The following is a 17,428-nucleotide window of genomic DNA, read 5'->3' as shown; positions in this document are numbered from 1 at the left end:
GAAGATTGCTTGAGGCCAGGAATTTGAGGCTGCAGTGACCCACTGCACTCCAGTCTGGGTGACAGAACGAGACTCTGTCTCTAAAAAATAAATAAATACTGATAAACAAAACATACCTCTAATTATACTCAGCTTTTTTGGTTGAGGATAAACAGATGCTTCAGAATTTTAGCCTTCAGTAGTTTGTAATCGTATTATCATTGTGTAGTAATTGTGAACAAATTTCTGACTACTGATATTCTGCTTAATTTCTGACTACTGATATTACTGCTTAAGTTAGGTTTTCTGACTACTGATATTCTGCTGAAGTTAGGATTTACTCTGTTAACATCATGCCATTATTTTAGCCCCTTTTTCTTCATTTACTTTTGGCCTTAAGGCTGTAGAAACAAGTAGTAATAATTAGTCAGATTATGGAACTGATGAGCTGTGGTTATAGCCTCCATCACCAGAAAGCCTTTCATTAATTTTTAACACAGTGCTATTTACATAGAAAAAGGTCTATTTTAACATAGTTGTATTCCCTCGAAAGAACCTTTTTGCCCTAGGTATCCATAAAAGTGGCACAGTAGTTTTCTTTGTTTTACTTTGGATGAAAATGGAGAAATAAAAGTGAATCAAAAGTAATCTGTGAGAAAAATAGCAATCTTTTTTGAAAATGTGTTGAAACTCTGTGCCCCAAAATGCTAGTGCCCACATTGTTAATTGTATCAGTCCTCTTGGATATAGATGTTTTCCTGGACACATCAGCTACACAATAAGCCAGTAAATGTAAGTTTGACCTGCTTGTTATTATTGGGAGCCCTAGGTATGTCAAAGGCTTTTCACCAAGCCAGGGTTATTAATCAAAGCTGACTCCCTCGTATTGATCAGACCTCAAATGGTTGGGTTCCATGCCACCCTGTTTATATATTGCTGTTTAATTTGCAGCCACCCTGTGCGCACTCTATCTAAGTGACAATGGTTTTGAAATCCTGCCACCAGATATTGGGAAGCTCACAAAGTTGCAGATAGTAAGTAAGTTATCTAAATTCTTAGAAAATCAATTCACTGCTGCAGCCTTGTAGGGGTAGAATCAAGTAAATCTGAGCAGAAGTAAGGTTTGTTTTGCAGGAATAAACCACTGCTTCTGATAGTGTTTCTTGATTATCCGCCAGCACTTGTAAATAAATGGAAAGGACTGAGCTGTGGTAGAAGAGAGGACGTGGAGGAGGATGAGAGTTTCTGTGGAGCACCTTTTAATGTGGAAATGTGTTGACAACTCCTTGTTTTCTTCTGTTTAGCTCAGCAATAGGGATAAAGACCTGATCTCACTGCTTAAGGAAATTGGGGAGCTTACCCAGCTTAAAGAGCTCCACATTCAGAGGAACTGCCTCACTGTTCTACCCCCAGAACTAGATAAAGTTGCTGATGAATGAACTTAGTTCTGGGTTTCATGAATAACAATTATCCCAATGTAGCAATTCTGAACAACCTCCCTCCTCTTCTTGGCAACTACTCTCCACCTAGACACCCAATGTCTCAACAATGACAAATGTTGAGAAACATTTGTCATTGACCAGAGTTCAGCTCTTATAGGTTTGACCTTCCCCGATGCTGTGTTCTGCAGCTGTAGTGTCCCGTGTCTTAGAAACTGCTGATGAAAGATGACCCTGCTCAGCTCCCTGCATAATGTAGTGGAAAAAGCATGGGGTTAGTAGTAACAGCCTTATGCATGGGTCCTCATTGACTAGCTGGGTAAGCTTTCTGGGTCTTGGTTGTTATTGATAACTTTATCGAAGTATCACTCTTACTTTTTAACCCCTTACTTTTTTATTGACCTAGAAAAACTTTTAGCAAAGAATTAAAGTAGTTGTTATGGCTACTTGAAGATGTTGATACCTCTCCTGGTCGTGAATTTGCCTCTCTCCTGATCCCATTTCTAGTAGGAATTGTTAAATATGTTCTTGCTGGGAATAGGTCCTACTTATGGCCACTGAATCCTAATTCTCTGCCAGGTCGTTCCTATTTGCAGAGTGGGTTTATGTCCCCCGCCGGAAATAACCTCCAAGCCAGTCATTCTGTTACTGCTTCATTCCACTGCAAAAGGTTCACAAGTTCCCTTATCTTTTCCTGTGCAGACCCTCAATAGCCTCTAATTTCTTTAATCCTTTGAACCACATTGTTTTCTCAAACTGTGATTATTTGCTTTTTTGCCCCAAAATACCATCATTTTTAAGAAACACATAGAGGAAGCAGTTCTTTAAACAAGTCTGGCCGTTTCAAGAGGCCATTTGTTAGAAATTAGAATGCAAGCACCAGGAGGGCAGGGGCGTTTTCGCATTTGTTCCCTGGGGTGCAGTCCTTGCTCAGAAAACATTGAATGAATGAAAGAAGCAAGGACCTTGGATGGCAGGAGGTTAGGAAGGTTATGAGGAGGCTGATGGGGCTAATGGTTACGCATAGGAAGACTGAGACACAGAGCACGCCCATCAGCACTGAGAGTTCTGCTGGCAGCCTTATTAGGCTAAAGAGAAGGCAGTCACGTGATTTCCTGGAACAGACGGAAAATCCCACCTCCTCCCTTCCCATTTCCCTTAACTCTCTTGTTAGTGTTAAAAGACCAGATGATTATTTAATGATTTTTAAGGGCTGAGGAGCAACTCAACATTTCTCTTTACTGAGTTGCAAGCAGTCAAGTTTTGTTTTGGGAGCAGAGTTACAAAATCAAGAAACGCTTTTTGCAAACAATTTCAAGGCAAAAGACTTCTTGTCAAAGGAGAGATCTTGGGCTGGACACCGTGGCTCACACTTGTAATCCCAGCACTTTGGGAGGCCGAAGAGGGTGATCGCTTGAGCCCAGGAGTTTGAGACCAGTGCCTGGGCAACGTGGTGAAACCCCATCTCTACAAAAAGTACAAAAAATTAGCTGAGCATTGTGGTGCATGCCTGTAGTCCCAGCTACTCAGGAGGCTGAGGTGAGAGGATCACCTAAGCCTGGGAGGTCAAAGCTGCAGTGAGCCGTGATTGTGCCACTGCACTCCAGCCTGGGTGACAGAACAAGACCCTGTCGAAAGGGGGGGAAAAAAAGAGAGAGAGATCTTGCACAGTGGTTAATAACCACAGATGTTATCATTAGTAATAGCTGCGGAGCTTCTACAGAACTCCAATACTTGCTTCCTCCTCAGCCTACTAAATAAATCAGGATCTCCAGGTGTGAGGTGAATTCTTGTGTAACTTGGTGTAAAGCTCATTTAATGCCTCTGACATGTGTCCTTGGTTAGCATGGTTAGTAGAAACAGAAAAATAAATGTATATTTTGATGTCATTTGATCTTATTTCATTTTTCAAGCAATGAGGCAACGTAGGATATTAAACAATTATTTTATCAGACAATAATTTGCCACCAAAATGTCTAGTTGAACCTACACTTCCCTATGTATATATTTTAAAATCTTACTCATTTTGCTTATCTTATTTAAATACTATATGAGGTCATCTTTGTTCAACATTTCTGTTAAGCTTTCCATTAACAAATCATGTATATTTTTATTCAGGTGTAGAATTGAGGGGGCAGGCTTTAAATGACTTTATTTTTGACAGCCATATGTAGAAAAGCTTAATCTTAACATTTGCCTGATAGCAGTTTTTCCTGATTATAGGCAAACACTTAGTTGTAAGTAAATGATAAACCTTTAGAAGTCACTGTCACGAGCTAAACTCAAGATGAAGACAAATGTACTATTTATTTTTGAATGGTGATTTTTTTAAAAAGTCAACATTAATATAATACTAATATAGTAACAGCTATTATAATAATAGGTAGAATGTATTAAGGCCTGGAATTGCGAGGCAGTAAGATAAGTGTTTTTCCTGCAATATCGCCTACAACTACCATAAGAATTACAAGCAGACTTTTTAGAGGTGAGGACATTGAGGTGTAGAGAGGGTTGGTTGGTGACATGTCTGTGGGGGACACACAGCTAGTGAGTCACAGAGGTGAGATCTGAACCTGGCAGTCCCTCCTCTGGGTCCAGCTTCCTGATCATGGTGAGGTCCTCTTTCCCACCCATATGCTGGTAAAAGGATTCCTAGAATTGCAGTTTTAAAGTTTGAACAAAACACAACCCCAGCACACCCCCCCCCCCCAAAAAAAGCAGGCAGAGAGACGTTGCTGGATGGTGAGTTGGCATGGGCTTTGCCGGTGTGTGAGGAAGGCTAGCATAACACTTTGCAAAATGCAACTGAGATGGCCTCTGGAAGACAAATTGCTGTCCCATTCCAAGTCAGTTGCATTGTCCCCATGTCTCTTTCCCCTCAACAAACATGACCCCCAATGGGAACCTCTTTTGTTTGTTTGTGTCCCCAACACCTGAGGTGACCATCTGGATGCTGCTCCGGGCTGGCTGATGGGCAGTGCCGGGCACTGATGATGCACATGAAGCTTATGCTACAGGTTTGCTTCCGGGGGTGTTTTAAAGCATGGATGATGATCTCTCCCTGTATATTTTGTATGTATCTGAATATACAAGATGAATGCTTTTGAGATTTCTGTGAAATTTCCTTTCATAATAAATCCAGAGTTTATTAACTTGTAACTTGTACTAGTATTTCAGCCAAGCAAGAGAATCTAGATGAGTTCTGATTTGTCAGGTCTGAGAACATGCAGGGACACAGCAAAATAAAGTCAGGGGCTTAGCTGGAGTTTTAATATGTGATTGTGTTACTTTCCCTTTATTGTATGTCCTTGAATAAGCTACTTAAACCATTATGTCTGATTTCTAAGTAGTAAAGCACTTGCTTTCATATTAGTCTTTATACCTATCAAAAATGAGATGTAAGTTGAGTCTCTTGTGTAGCCATTCATTCATTTATTTATTCAGGTTAAGTTCCTACTTTAGGGCAGACCTTTGAGTCCAAGGAAATTTCTTTTCCAGTAAAGTAAGATTCACTTATTCAACAACTGTTTGTTGAGCCCCTGGTATTTGCTAAGGGTTATGACAAGAGACAGAACACCCGTTATTGATGATGTTCTAGTGGGAGAGGACAGAAAAAAGGAAGAGAGAATATGAATGACAGACACGTGATATTAAGAGTTCTGGGAAAAAATTGAGCATGGAAGGGAGTGTCCGGCTGGGGAAGGGGTAATCAGAGAAACCCTCACTCATAGGGTGGTGCCCTTTATGCAGAGACTTAAAGGAAGAAGAGAGGTCTCCTGATGGAGAGAACAGTAAGTGCAAATGTCCTGGGTGGGCTTGTGTTGAGGAAGAGCAAGGCCAGTGTAGCTGGAACAGAGTGAGTGAAGGGGAGAGAGTTGTAACCAATGAGCTTATACAGGAAGTGGGGTCTGGTTCACCTGGGAACTAGTAGGACATTGTCAGAACTTGGGCTTTTACTCTGTGTGAAATGGACACCCCCATAGATGCTCCCATCCTAATCACCAGTATATGAGAATTTGTTACCTTATGTAGGGAAACAGACTTTGCTTATGGGCTTTGGAATCTTGAGATGGGGAGAGTATCCTGGATTGCCCAGGTGAGCCCAATGTAATCACAAGGGTCCTCATAAGAGGGAGGAAGGAGGGTCAGAGGTAGGAGTAGAAGACGTGGTGACAGGAGCAAGAGGCTGGAGTCACTCGTGAAAGGGGCCACGAGCTGAGGCAGGCAGCCTCCAGAAACTGGAAGGGCATGCAGCCAGATTTCTGCTCCCAACCCTGAAGCTTCCAGAAGGAATGCAGCCCTATTGGCACCTCAATTTTAGTTCCATAAAATCCAATTTTTGGACTTGTGCACTGTAGAACATTAAGAGACTAGATTTCTGTTGTTTTAAGCCACCACTTGTGGTCATTGGTTAGAGCAGCAAAAGGAAACTGATACAAATGGGAAGACATTGAAGGGTTTTGAGCAAAGGCATAGCATGATCTGACTTTCTTATTTAGACACAGAGTCTTATGTGATCACACAGGTTAGAGTGCAGCAGTGCAATCATAGCTCACTACAGCTTCCATCTGCCAGGCTCAAGTGATCCTCCCGCCTCAGCCTCCCAAGTAGCTGGGACTACAGGCATGTGCCACTATGCCCCACTGATTTTCTCATTTTTTGTGTGTGGAGATGGGGTCTTGCTATGTTGCCCAGGCTGGTCTCAAACTCCTGGGCTTGAGTGATCCTCCTGCCTCAGCCTCCCAAAGTACTGGGATTACAGGCATGAGCCATGGTGTGCAGCCCTTGACTATTTTTCGGAGGAGTTCTTTGGCTGCTGTGTTGAAAATAGGCTGGAGGGCAGAGGGAAAGGGTGGAAACAGAGTCTGAGAGACAGGAGACTATTGTAGCAATCCTGGTGGGAGTAGATACTGGCTTCATCCAAATGGTAATGGCAGTGATACAAGTAATGGTCGGATACCGGATCTGCTTCAAAGGCAGATCTAACAGGAATTGGTAACAGTTTAGATGAGGGGTGAGAAAGTTAAGGTTAACTGTGAGGTTTTAGTCTAAGCAACTGGAAGGCTAGGAAAGGTTATAGGAAGAGTAGAAAGGTTATAGGAAGAGTAGATTAGGAGAGGGATTGAGGAGAGGAGGTTGTACTGAACTGAGTTTCAATAAGTTAAGTTTGAGATGCCTTTGGGGTATCTCATTGAGAAGGCAATGGGGTATAAGAATCTGGAGTCCAGAAGAGACATCTAGGCTGCATATATAATTTGGGGCATTATCAGCATACATTTAAGGCTACAAATTGGATGAGATCCTATGGGTGTGACTGCAGAGAATGAAGGATTGAGCCATAAAGCACTGTGGTTCCTAAACACTGAAGCCAGAAGGATTGAGGATGTTTATGGGTTGGGCTGACTCGCAGGCAGACATCTGTGGCCAGTCAGGGACGGTGGCCCCCTCGGTTGGCACCACAAATGGCTCCCCATTGCTGGGGCTGTGTGGTGTGTTTTTGCTTCATAGGAAAAAGGGGTTCTTTTAGGAGGCAGATAGGGGCTATTCTCTTATTCCTGACATCTGCAGTTAATGCTGCCAGGGCAGGACAATGGAATGCATATAATTGAAATATCATCTGGAGCCTGCCTGAATGCAGAAGTCTCTTTTTGACCAGTGTTTTCAGCCAGCTTCCAGTCTCCTAAAAATCAGCCAGCCATGTGGCTAACTGAAATTTCACCCCTTTTTTGTTCCTTCATATATTATTTCCTGGAAGAATTAATTAGTAGAGAGGATAAAGACCTTCATTGGTAGTGAAGAAAGGAAACTCAATATATGCCTTGACCAATCCTCAGAATAGGTCAGCAGCCCCGGAGAAAAAACAAAAAGGTAATTTGGGAGCTGGCGGCATCACCTGGGGTTTGCAAGCAGTTCTCTGTCCCAATTCTGCATTTTCTCACCCGCCGATGAGACCACTGTCATGTGAGCTGAATATTTGGATTATGTGTTTTGCATAATTCTCTTTGCTAAGCATTCCATGGTTTCCGCTGCTTGTTCTGAATTGGAATTGTTTCTGGTTTCTTGGCTTCTAGGCAATGATGGGACCTCTTCTCCGGCATTTGTTGCCCAGATAATTTTGCCTTTGGAGAAGAGAAGAAAATCACATTGGTCTGCTCGGAATGCAACAAAACAAAGTGTTATTGACACCAAAACCTTATTTGCACCAATCCAAACAGCCTATGGGACATATGTCTGCAATGCTGCACACACCTGGGGCTAGCCAGCTTAGTGCCCTACGATATGTGCCAATAATCGATAGCATTTTTTACTACAGTAATTATGAGAAGCATAGTATTTTCTAGCATACTTGTGAAGAGTGGAAACAAATATTAATCCCCTTCAGAGAGTAAAGGACATTATGAATTGAGAATTTCCTCCCAATTTATTCTCCAGAATGAACAGAATTAACAGTGAGTGGATGTACGTCCAAAATTTCTTCTGTTATATCTCTTAATCCTTTTCCTGCGGACATCGAGAAACTAAAGAAAAATAACTTTCTTTACTGAGGCAGGCAAGAAGGAAATCCAGTATTCTTTGTTTGATCAATTATGCCTCTGATTGTGTCTCATTTATCTTCTCTTTTGTTATTGTCACTCTGTCAACTGGTTCCCAATTATTTTATCCAGAGGTTTAAAACTTTTTTTAAATGTAAACAGTAGAGAATAGAGGTTAAGTGCTGCACTCTTCATCACTAGGTTTGGGTTCAAACCTCACTCTCCCACTCCCTTGTTCTGTGACCTTCAGATACTGATATGGTTTGAAAGGAAAGAAAAGGAAAAAACAGATCAAAATGTTTCAATAATCATGAACATATATGTATCTGATAATGTACCCTTTATTTATGCTCAATGAGATTTAACATGTTCATCTCAGAAAGGGATAGATCAAGCTGCAAAAAGTTTGCATACATAGAAGATCTAAATAGCATGACTAATAAGTTTAAAATATTAATGTAGAATCACAAAAATATAATTTTTTCAAGCACACATATAATATTTGTAAAAATTGACCAGGTACAAATCACATAGTAATTCTCAATAAATTTTAGAAAAAGGAATAGCATTGTATAAACTGTGTTTATTTATCACAATGAGGTAGAAGTAGAAATTATTAACAATTATTAACAAAAGTAGAAATTATCAAAAATGTTAGCTAATAAAAAATTAAAAGTCCATATGTCTTGAAACAAAAACACATGCCACTAAATACATCTTATCTGATTAAGAAATTATAATTTTGAAATATTAAAACTGAACATCAATAAAAAGTACTTTATGTCAGAACTTTAGGGTAAATATGGCCAAATGTAATTTATGGGGTTTTTTTTTAACTTCCATAGGTTTTTGGGGAACAGGCAGTGTTTGGCCATATGAATAAGTTCTTTAGTGGTGATTTCTGAGATTTTGGTGCACCCATCACCCAAGCAGTATACACTGTACCCAATTTGTAGTCTTTTATCTCACATCCCCTACCCTTTCCCTCGAGTCCCCAAAGTTCACTGTATCATTCTTTGCCTTTGCATCCTCATATATGCATCCTCATATCATTCTTTGCCTTTGCATCCTCATAGCTTAGCTCCCACTTATGAGTGAGAACATACAATGTTTGGTTTTTCATTCCTGAGTTACTTCACTTAGAATAATAGTCCCCAGTTCCATTCAGGTTGCTGTGAATGCCATTATTTCATTCCTTTTCATGGCTGAGTAGTATTCCATGGTGTATATGTATGCCACAATTTCTTTATCCACTTGTTGACTGATGGGCATTTGGGCTGGTTCCATATTTTTGGAATTGTGAACTGTGCTGCTATAAACATGCGTGTGCATTTGCCTTTTTCATATTATGACTTCTTTTCCTTTGGGTAGATACCCAGTAGTGGGATTGCTGGATCAAATGGTAGTTCTACTTTTAGTTAAGGAATCCCCACACTGTTTTCCATAGTGGCTGTACCAGCTTATGTTCCCACCAGCAGTGTAATATGGTATATTTTTTCTTTTTCTTTTCTTTTCTTTTTTTTTTTTTTGAGATGGAGTTTTGCTCTTGTCGCCCAGGCTGGAGTGCAACGGTGTGATCTCAGCTCACTACAACCTCAGCCTCCTGGGTTCAAGCAATTCTCCTGCCTCAGCGTCCCAAATAGCTGGGATTACAGGCTCCCACCACCTTGCCTGGCTAATTTCTGTATTTTTAGTAGAGATGGTGTTTCACCACGTTGGCCAGGCTGGTCTCAAACTCCTGACCTCAGGCGATCTGCCTGCCTCAGCCTCCCAAAGTGGTGGAATTACAAGCATGAGCCACTGTGCCCAGCCAATATGGTATATTTTTAAAAGGCTAGAAGAGAGGATTTTGAATGTTCACAACAAAAAGAAAGAATAAATGTTTGAGGGGATAGATATGCTAATTATCCTGATGTAATCATTACACAATGTATACACATTGAAATATTCTGTATCCCATAAATATGTACAATTACTATATGTCAAATAAAAATAAAGGGGAAAAATACTTCATGACAATATGTATGTGATAAAACAAATGCAGTACTCAGAAGGAAATTTATAATTCCAGATATATTTATCAGAAAACATGTGAGATCAAAAACAAATCACCTAAGCCTGTGCCTAAATGCAGAGCTTATCTGCACTGAAAGCTTTTCTCTGTAGCTTTAATTCAATGCAGGAAGATTTGAGGAGGCATGCCGCCTCCTTACTTTCTCCTTATTGAAGATATCCATTTATATTCTTCTAGGAACTGGCAGAATCATGTTGCTGGGAATATATATTTTCCACCATTCTATCAGGGCTCAGTGATACACTGATTTCACCGGCACCCCACATCCACTCAGTGACATAGCAGCAGCTGCTCATTTCAGTGCCAGCCCACAGCTTTCCACTGCTGACTCCGCCAGGTCCTTTCCCCCAGGCATCTGTGTCAGACCCTGAGTGCAATCACCTGCCTCCCTTCTTCCCAGGCAGCCCCAGACAAGCAAGACCTACAGAGACTCCTCAGGCCTTTCTATTCTCCTGGTCCTGAATCTTTTCATTTCCCCTCACTTATTCCAAATGTTGATTTGGAAATACAGATGCTCCTTGGCTTACAATGGGGTAAACCCCCGCCCCGATAAACTCATTTTAAGTTGAAAATATAGTAAGTCAACACGCGTTTAATACACCTAAGCTACTGAACAGCATGGCTTAGCCTAGCTAGCCTACCTTAAACGTGCTCAGAAAACTTACAGTAGCCTGCAGTTGGGCAAAATCATCTCACACAGAGCCTATTTTATACTGAAGTGTTGAATATCTCATATAATTTATTGAATATGGTGTTGAAAGTAAAAAAACAAAGTGGTTGTGTGGGTACTTGAACAGTTTCTGCTATATTGACAATTAGCAGAATAAATTAGTTACCATTTATGTGAAATTTCCTTATTTAAGAATTAAAAAGGGCAGGTATAGTGGCTTATGCCTATAATCCCAGTACTTTGGGAGGCCAAGGTGGGCAGATCACTGGAGGTCAGAAGTTTGAGACCAGCTTGGTCAACATGGAGAAACCCTGTCTCTACTAAAAATACAAAAAGTAGCCAGGCGTGGTGGCGGGCACCTGTAATCCCAGCTACTCGGGAGGCTGAGGCACAAGTATTGCTTGAACTTGGGAGGTAGAGATTGCAGCAAGCCGACACCGCACTCCAGCCTGGGTGACAAGAGCAAAACTTTGTCTCAAAAAAAAAAAAGGTATATGAAATATAAAACAGGACTAACTGCTCTGGCTATATATACACACACATATTATATACATATATATGCTATACATACATATGCATACACACAGAGAACACTTAGTCCTGTTTTGCTCCAGGTTCTGAGGATACAGCAATGAACCAAAATGACAAATAGCCCTGCCTTGGGACCTTACAATCTAGTTGAGGGAAAGGCAATAAAACAAATAAATATATTGCATGATGATGGTGAGGAGAAAAGTAAAGCAAGTAATGGACAAAAGGAGAGTGGGAGGTGGGTGTTAATGATTAAAGGATGGATTTAGAGCCTACATCTGACTCCAATCAGGAAAAGGAGATGGTATCACCATTTCCTAGTCTACAATTACCGGAATGTTTTTCACTTCCTTTTCTTCATCCCTGATCCTATCAAAGTAGCCACCAATTTCTCTAGTGTCTTCATTCCCAAAGTCTCTGTCATCCACGGCTCCTCCCCATTCCTGTATGAAGACATCCTCATCCTGCCTCCTCTCACCAAGGTCCTGTTCACACCTTTCCCATTCCAGGAAGCCTCCCAAGCTCCTTGGCCTGAACTGCATTCCGTGTTATTTAATTCTCAGCAATTCTCTGTGGGCCACTTAGCACTGGCTGCCATAGCTGTGTAAGTTCAAATGAAAATCCCAATTATAATGCTTGTGGGATGAAACTTTCTCTGTATCAAATCACATTTATGATTAGAAAAAAACTGCAGAAACTGTTGAAGCTGTGCTGCAAAGGCCTGCAGCTGGCATGACAAAATGTGGCAAGGAGCTTCCTGGGTATTGGAGGAATTTCACTGTGTAGCCTCCTGAAGGCTCAGCTTCCTTGTCAATAAAATGGGAGTGAATAATCCCTACTTCATAGCATTGTTGAAAGGACTAATTGGAATTAAGTAGTCAGCTTGTGCCTTGCACATAGTAAACCAATAAGCCTTCGTAGGGCCGTTGAGGGAAACTGAGGACCGGAGAGACTGATATGGAGAACAGGAGGATTGTTTATTTTAGGCATGCACCGGCTCAGTGGATTTGCATCCAAAAAGCTGAGCCTTGAACAAAGACAGAGCAGGGTTTTTATAAGCAGACTTACAGAAGCAAAACAAAAGCAGTTAATCATACAGTGATAGGTCCCATAATCTATAGCATAACATAACTTGTGACCTTGCGTAGCTGGTGGCCTTGTAGCTGCATCAAAAGAAAAACAAGAACTGGCTAAATACAGACATTTGTAAAACATAATCATGCCTAAGAAGCCAGGAAAAGGAGTAACAGTAAAATAATTTGTCTTTCTCTTCTTTTTCCTTCAACCTTGCTCTGGAAGGGGGGGTGGGGGTGTCTGGAGCCCATTCCTTTGGCCTTGGCTTCTCAAACAGCATTATAACTGTCCTTCAAGTGAGCTTGTTAGGCAGAGGAAAACTTGTTCTTTTCTTTTCAACCCTTGCCTTGCCTCTTACTTTATTTATTTTTAAATTTCTGCCTCAGGGCCATCATCACAGCAAATGTGAGGTTTGTCTTCTGCTTCTCCTCTTGGTGTTCCCTCTCCCTGAGTTCCGACTCCCATAGCTACCCCAAGCTCCCTCCCTCCACCCTTCCCTATCTTAAAGTTTACAAAGCAAGTCTGCTATTTGTCTTTTATACTTGACCAGCAGTGTGATTTTATTTAGTGGGCATAAATTCTAGTGTGTCACCTCAACCAGGACTTGCACTTTAAAACTTCAGTCTGATTTGGGAAAAGCTCCCAGCCTCACCCAGTAGGCTGGGAGAAGTGTGGGCAATTAGGGGGTTTTGGAGTCTGCCTCCAGAACGTCTCCTTCCGGCTTTGCTGAGATGAATTAATTAACAGCTTGCTCAATTGCAGCTGTGGAAAACTGCCTTCATGGTCAATGACATTTTCCAGAATCTAACATTCACCCTCCCCGACTCCAAACTCCTCTCACTTCTCCCTTCCTGCCATGATTCAACTGAATGCAAGTTTCAGCTCACAGCCTCCCAGGAGAAGCCTCAGCACCCTGAAGAGAGGCGCTCCCTTTTGAGAAGTGCCACACAGAGATGCACATTCTTTCCCCAGGAAGGACCGCCTACAAGGCAAGTGTCTCTATATAGGGCTGTTATAAATAGAATCCCAATCTCCACAGTTAAGTTTCTCAGCATAAATGTTTAGCATCAAGTTCATCAATCCCCTTTTTGTTGTGAATTTGGGTCACTTGAACCGAAGACCCAGAAGCCAACAACTCCCACTGGAGCAACTACCAAGGGAGGCCTTTAATCTGCTCATGGTCACAGCCAGCCCCTGGATGGGCCTTCAGGGATGCCAGCAATGAGCACCGAATCTTGCCTGGACCCCCTATCCTTACTATGACAGTAAGATGATGAAATCCATTTTGGATCCATTACCTAACAGAGTCTTATCTCCCCACTCCGAATACAAGCTCCTTCCAGGAAAAACGAATTCTCTATTAAAAGGTGCATTGTGTCAGTTCTAGCATTTTCTACACGACATGGATTTCTTTCTCACATTAATTAATCAAACACACCAAGTACAAAAGCAGGCTTTCCCCACGCTCCACATTTCATCATGCGTTGTCTGTGGATGGGCCCCTGGTGGGAGGACAGTGATCTCATGGCATCTTCAACCCTGTAGATTTAGAGTCCTACATGTAATTGAAATCGGACCACATCACCCCATGGCTGACTGGGGGGAATTTGAATGTCAACAACACCAAAAACAAAACAAAACAAACAAACAAAAAATGCACAATAAAGTTCTGAGATTCTCATGTCTAGTGTGTTTTGTAAAAAGGGACAAGATTTTCCTGAAAAGTGTCCATCATTCCTGCAAGCTTTCCCTTGTACATGACTGATTGGAAACATGAGGTTGTAAATTACTTCAAGCTGGTGGGGACTGTTCTTAGGGATGCCAATTAGCATGGACTCTGGATTGACAAGGATGAGACCTTGTGTGAGCCATTCAACTCTGCGAAGCTACCAGTGATGAAACCGATGCTCTGAGGCAAAGTCCTTCATCAATGGGATTATTAGCTACATGGGGAAGAAAACGAGAATGCTTAGTGAAAATGAAGAAAAAAATGTTTTTTAAGAAAAATCACCTAAGCAAAAGAATTTCTTGTTTTGGCAGTTTTAATGATGACTGTTAACAAGCAGCCAGCCACCATGCCGCGTTCTTTTCAGCTGCATCTAATCTCACACCTGCATCTAATACTCATTAATCCTTAACATCTGATAGCATTTCCATAATTTCCATGGAAGGGGGCATTTTCTCCTCATCTCAGTAATTAACTGTGTGGTGCATGCTGCTGAAGAGAAAACCTAGCAAGTGCTCAGGATTGATAAGCAGGGTCCTGAGTTACAGGGTCCAAGCTGGGCATGGGGTGGGTGCTGTGGTCTGTGGGACACCCAGAGGCAGAAAGGCCTGTTCTCTCCCTGGGCCCCCCGAGGCTGCAGGTCAGCAGCACTGCTCACTGAGCCAACACCAGGAGCTCTCTCTTCATCTAATCAAATGCATTCTTATCACAGGTTTGATATTATTTACAGATACACAATGTATTAGTCTGTTCTCATGCTGCTAATAAAAACATAATTGAGACTAGGTAATTTATAAAGGAAAGAGATTTAATGGACTCATAGCTCCACATGGCTGGGGAGGCCTCACAATCATGGCGGAAGGCAAAGGGGGACCAAAGTCACGTTTTACATGGTGGGAGGCAAGAGGGCTTGTGCAGGGGAACTCCCGTTTATAAAACCATCAGATCTCATGAGATTTATTTACTATCACAAGAACAGCATGGGAAAGACCCACCCCCATTATTCAATTACCTCCCACCAAATCCTCCCATGACACGTGGGAATTATAGGAGCTACAATTCAAGATGAGATTTGGGTGGGGACACAGCCAAACCATATCAAATGACATTCACATTATTTAATTTTCTCCCTGGAAGCCTAAGCCACACAGACAGTAATCATGTTTAGTGGAGTATCCAAATTAACTGGGATTTGAAGGTTTCCAATGACCTGTGCAGTCTATTAAATACTTACATTAGAATAACTAGAATTATACAGGAAGTTGCAAAGATATTCACAGCCATGTGGGGTGATCTTGGGAGGGAGCAGTACAGAGGCAATAAAAGTTATTCCTGCAATTCCCTTCTTGCAATTACTCTGCCTCAGTCACAGCATGTATTTTTAAGAATCCATTTTGTTAGAATGGCACTCTGATATATTTCTTTGTCAGTGATCTTGTAGCCCCTGTTGGTGCTTACTTCTGGAGAAGGCCTGTGGTCTATGTGAACATCGGAAACCTTCTGGGCATGGGCTGTGGCTCAGTGAATGTCATCAGTGCCTGATGCTGGGGACCAGCCTCTGTTGAGGCTCTGTGTCATGACTGGCTCTGCCTTCTCTCCCTTTTCTGAGCCTTTCTTACCTGAAACAGAGAAAAGCAGAAAAGACACGCCTCCATGGAAGCTATTTTGGTCACCACTGGGGAAGTTTTGCCATGGCTGATGCCTGATTCTGAGAAAGCGGGCACTCCATTTTTGTCTCGGAGCCACAATTGGCCTCCTTCCCTGAATCCCCTGCTGAGGGAGACAGCTGGGGAGAGATCCGCCTTACCAGCCAACTGGTCCTGGAAACCGTGCCCTGAACCAGCCCACAAAGCTACTTGCCATCTGAGGGAAATGTTACTCATAATTTCCCACCTTAGATATGTCCACCTGCATGTCTGTCTGCGAGACTTAAGACTGTCCTGGGGAGCAGAGGGCTTTGTTGTGGCTCACACTGCATCCTGGGATTGTGTACAAGGCCTAGCATGTCAGAGGCATGTCGTGGATGTCTTTTTTTTTTTTTTAAGATTCTGTCTCCCAGGCTGGAGTGCAGTGGCACGATCTCGGCTCACTGCAATTTCCGCCTCCCTTCAAAACTCTAGCTCCCAGGGAAGGGTTAGCCACAGCTTTTAGTTTGTTTTATGGGTGGGTATTGGGAGCGGGGGTGGGAGCTGGTGAGTGATGCTAGTCTCAGACTCTTGAGTGGAGTAATTGTATCCTCTTTACCCCACTGGAACCAAACTGCAGACTGCCACAGCCTCCTTCCAGAACAGCCGTCCAGCAGGCCCCCGGCTCCAGCAGAGCCCACTGACTTGCGTTTCTCTTCTGTTTCTGGTTCATGGGGAGATTTATCTTGTTATTTGAGTCTCATTATGCTTTCAGTGTTCTGTGTTTCTATTTAATCTATTTTTTTTCCTCTGTATTTGGACTGGGGGAGACATGTCCCATAAATAGGTCTTAATTAGGAAATGTCATAAATAGAATTATGTTTTAGAAAGAGCTCTCTGGGCTGGGTGCCATGGCTCACACCTGTAATTCCAACACTTGGGAGGCTGAGGTGGGAGGATTGATTGAGGTCAGGAGTTTGAGACCACCCTGGGTAACTCAGTGAGACCCTCGACTCTACAAAAATTTTTAAAGAAATAGCTGGGCATGGAGGCATGCACCTGTCCCAGCTACTCAGAAAGCTGAGGTGGGAGGATTGCTTGAGCCAAGGAGTTCGCAGCTGCAGTGAGTGATATTTGTGCCTCTGCACTCCAGCCTGGGCAACAGAGCGAGACCCTGTCTGTAAATTTAAGAAAGAAAAAAAAAGGTGGCAGAACAGTTTCCCCTCTAATTTACTACAAAATTCCAAATCTTTACCAGCTGAGAAACAATTACTACTCCCCTGGATAGGAATTTACATTTACAGAGCCCCTCACATGTGGTTTCCTGGGATCCCCAGAGGGACCCAGGAGGAAACAAGGGCACATGCTGTCATCCCACTTTCGAAAAATGAGAAAACTTGGTTGAGTGAGATGTTCAGAGTCACAGAGCCAGTGGGTGTGCAGGAGAGCAGTAAGCTCCGACCTCTGGAGGGTCTCTCCCCACAAGTCTTGCAGGTCAGTGTCTTGTTTTGGAGCAGATTAAGTGGGTAAAATTTGGGAGCACTTGGTAGGATGAAGGGAGACCCAACTCTTTTTCCCATGAAATCTGGTAACTGGTTCAGTAACAGTGGAGGAAGGAGGGAAGGAGGAAGGGAGGGAGGAAGGAAGGAAGGAAAGAAGGAAGGAAGGAAGGAAAGAAGGAAGGAAGGAAGGAAAGAAGGAAGGAAGGAAAGAAGGAAGGAAGGAAGAAAGGAAGGAAGAAAGGAAGGAAAATTAAATGCAAATAATTAGACCACTT

The 17,428-nt window shown here is 42.4% G+C and overlaps 1 protein-coding gene across 1 annotated transcript in view; it reads left to right on the top strand.

Moving 5' to 3' along the window:
* Positions 1-1,418, top strand: part of LOC117974454 (ras suppressor protein 1-like) — a 120,343-nt gene extending 118,925 nt beyond the window's left edge. Inside the window, exons 6-7 of the mRNA XM_055092260.1 lie at positions 929-1,013; positions 1,284-1,418. Coding sequence (XP_054948235.1) covers positions 929-1,013; positions 1,284-1,418 — 220 coding nt within the window. The remainder of the gene's footprint in view (positions 1-928; positions 1,014-1,283) is intronic.
* The last annotated feature ends 16,010 nt before the right edge of the window (positions 1,419-17,428 follow it).

Source organism: Pan paniscus, chromosome 8, assembly GCF_029289425.2.
Source record: "Pan paniscus chromosome 8, NHGRI_mPanPan1-v2.0_pri, whole genome shotgun sequence".
In the NCBI taxonomy this organism is placed as follows: Eukaryota; Metazoa; Chordata; class Mammalia; order Primates; family Hominidae; genus Pan; species Pan paniscus.
The sequence above is the reverse complement of the archived record's forward strand: the minus strand, read 5'-3'. Positions and strand labels throughout refer to the sequence as shown.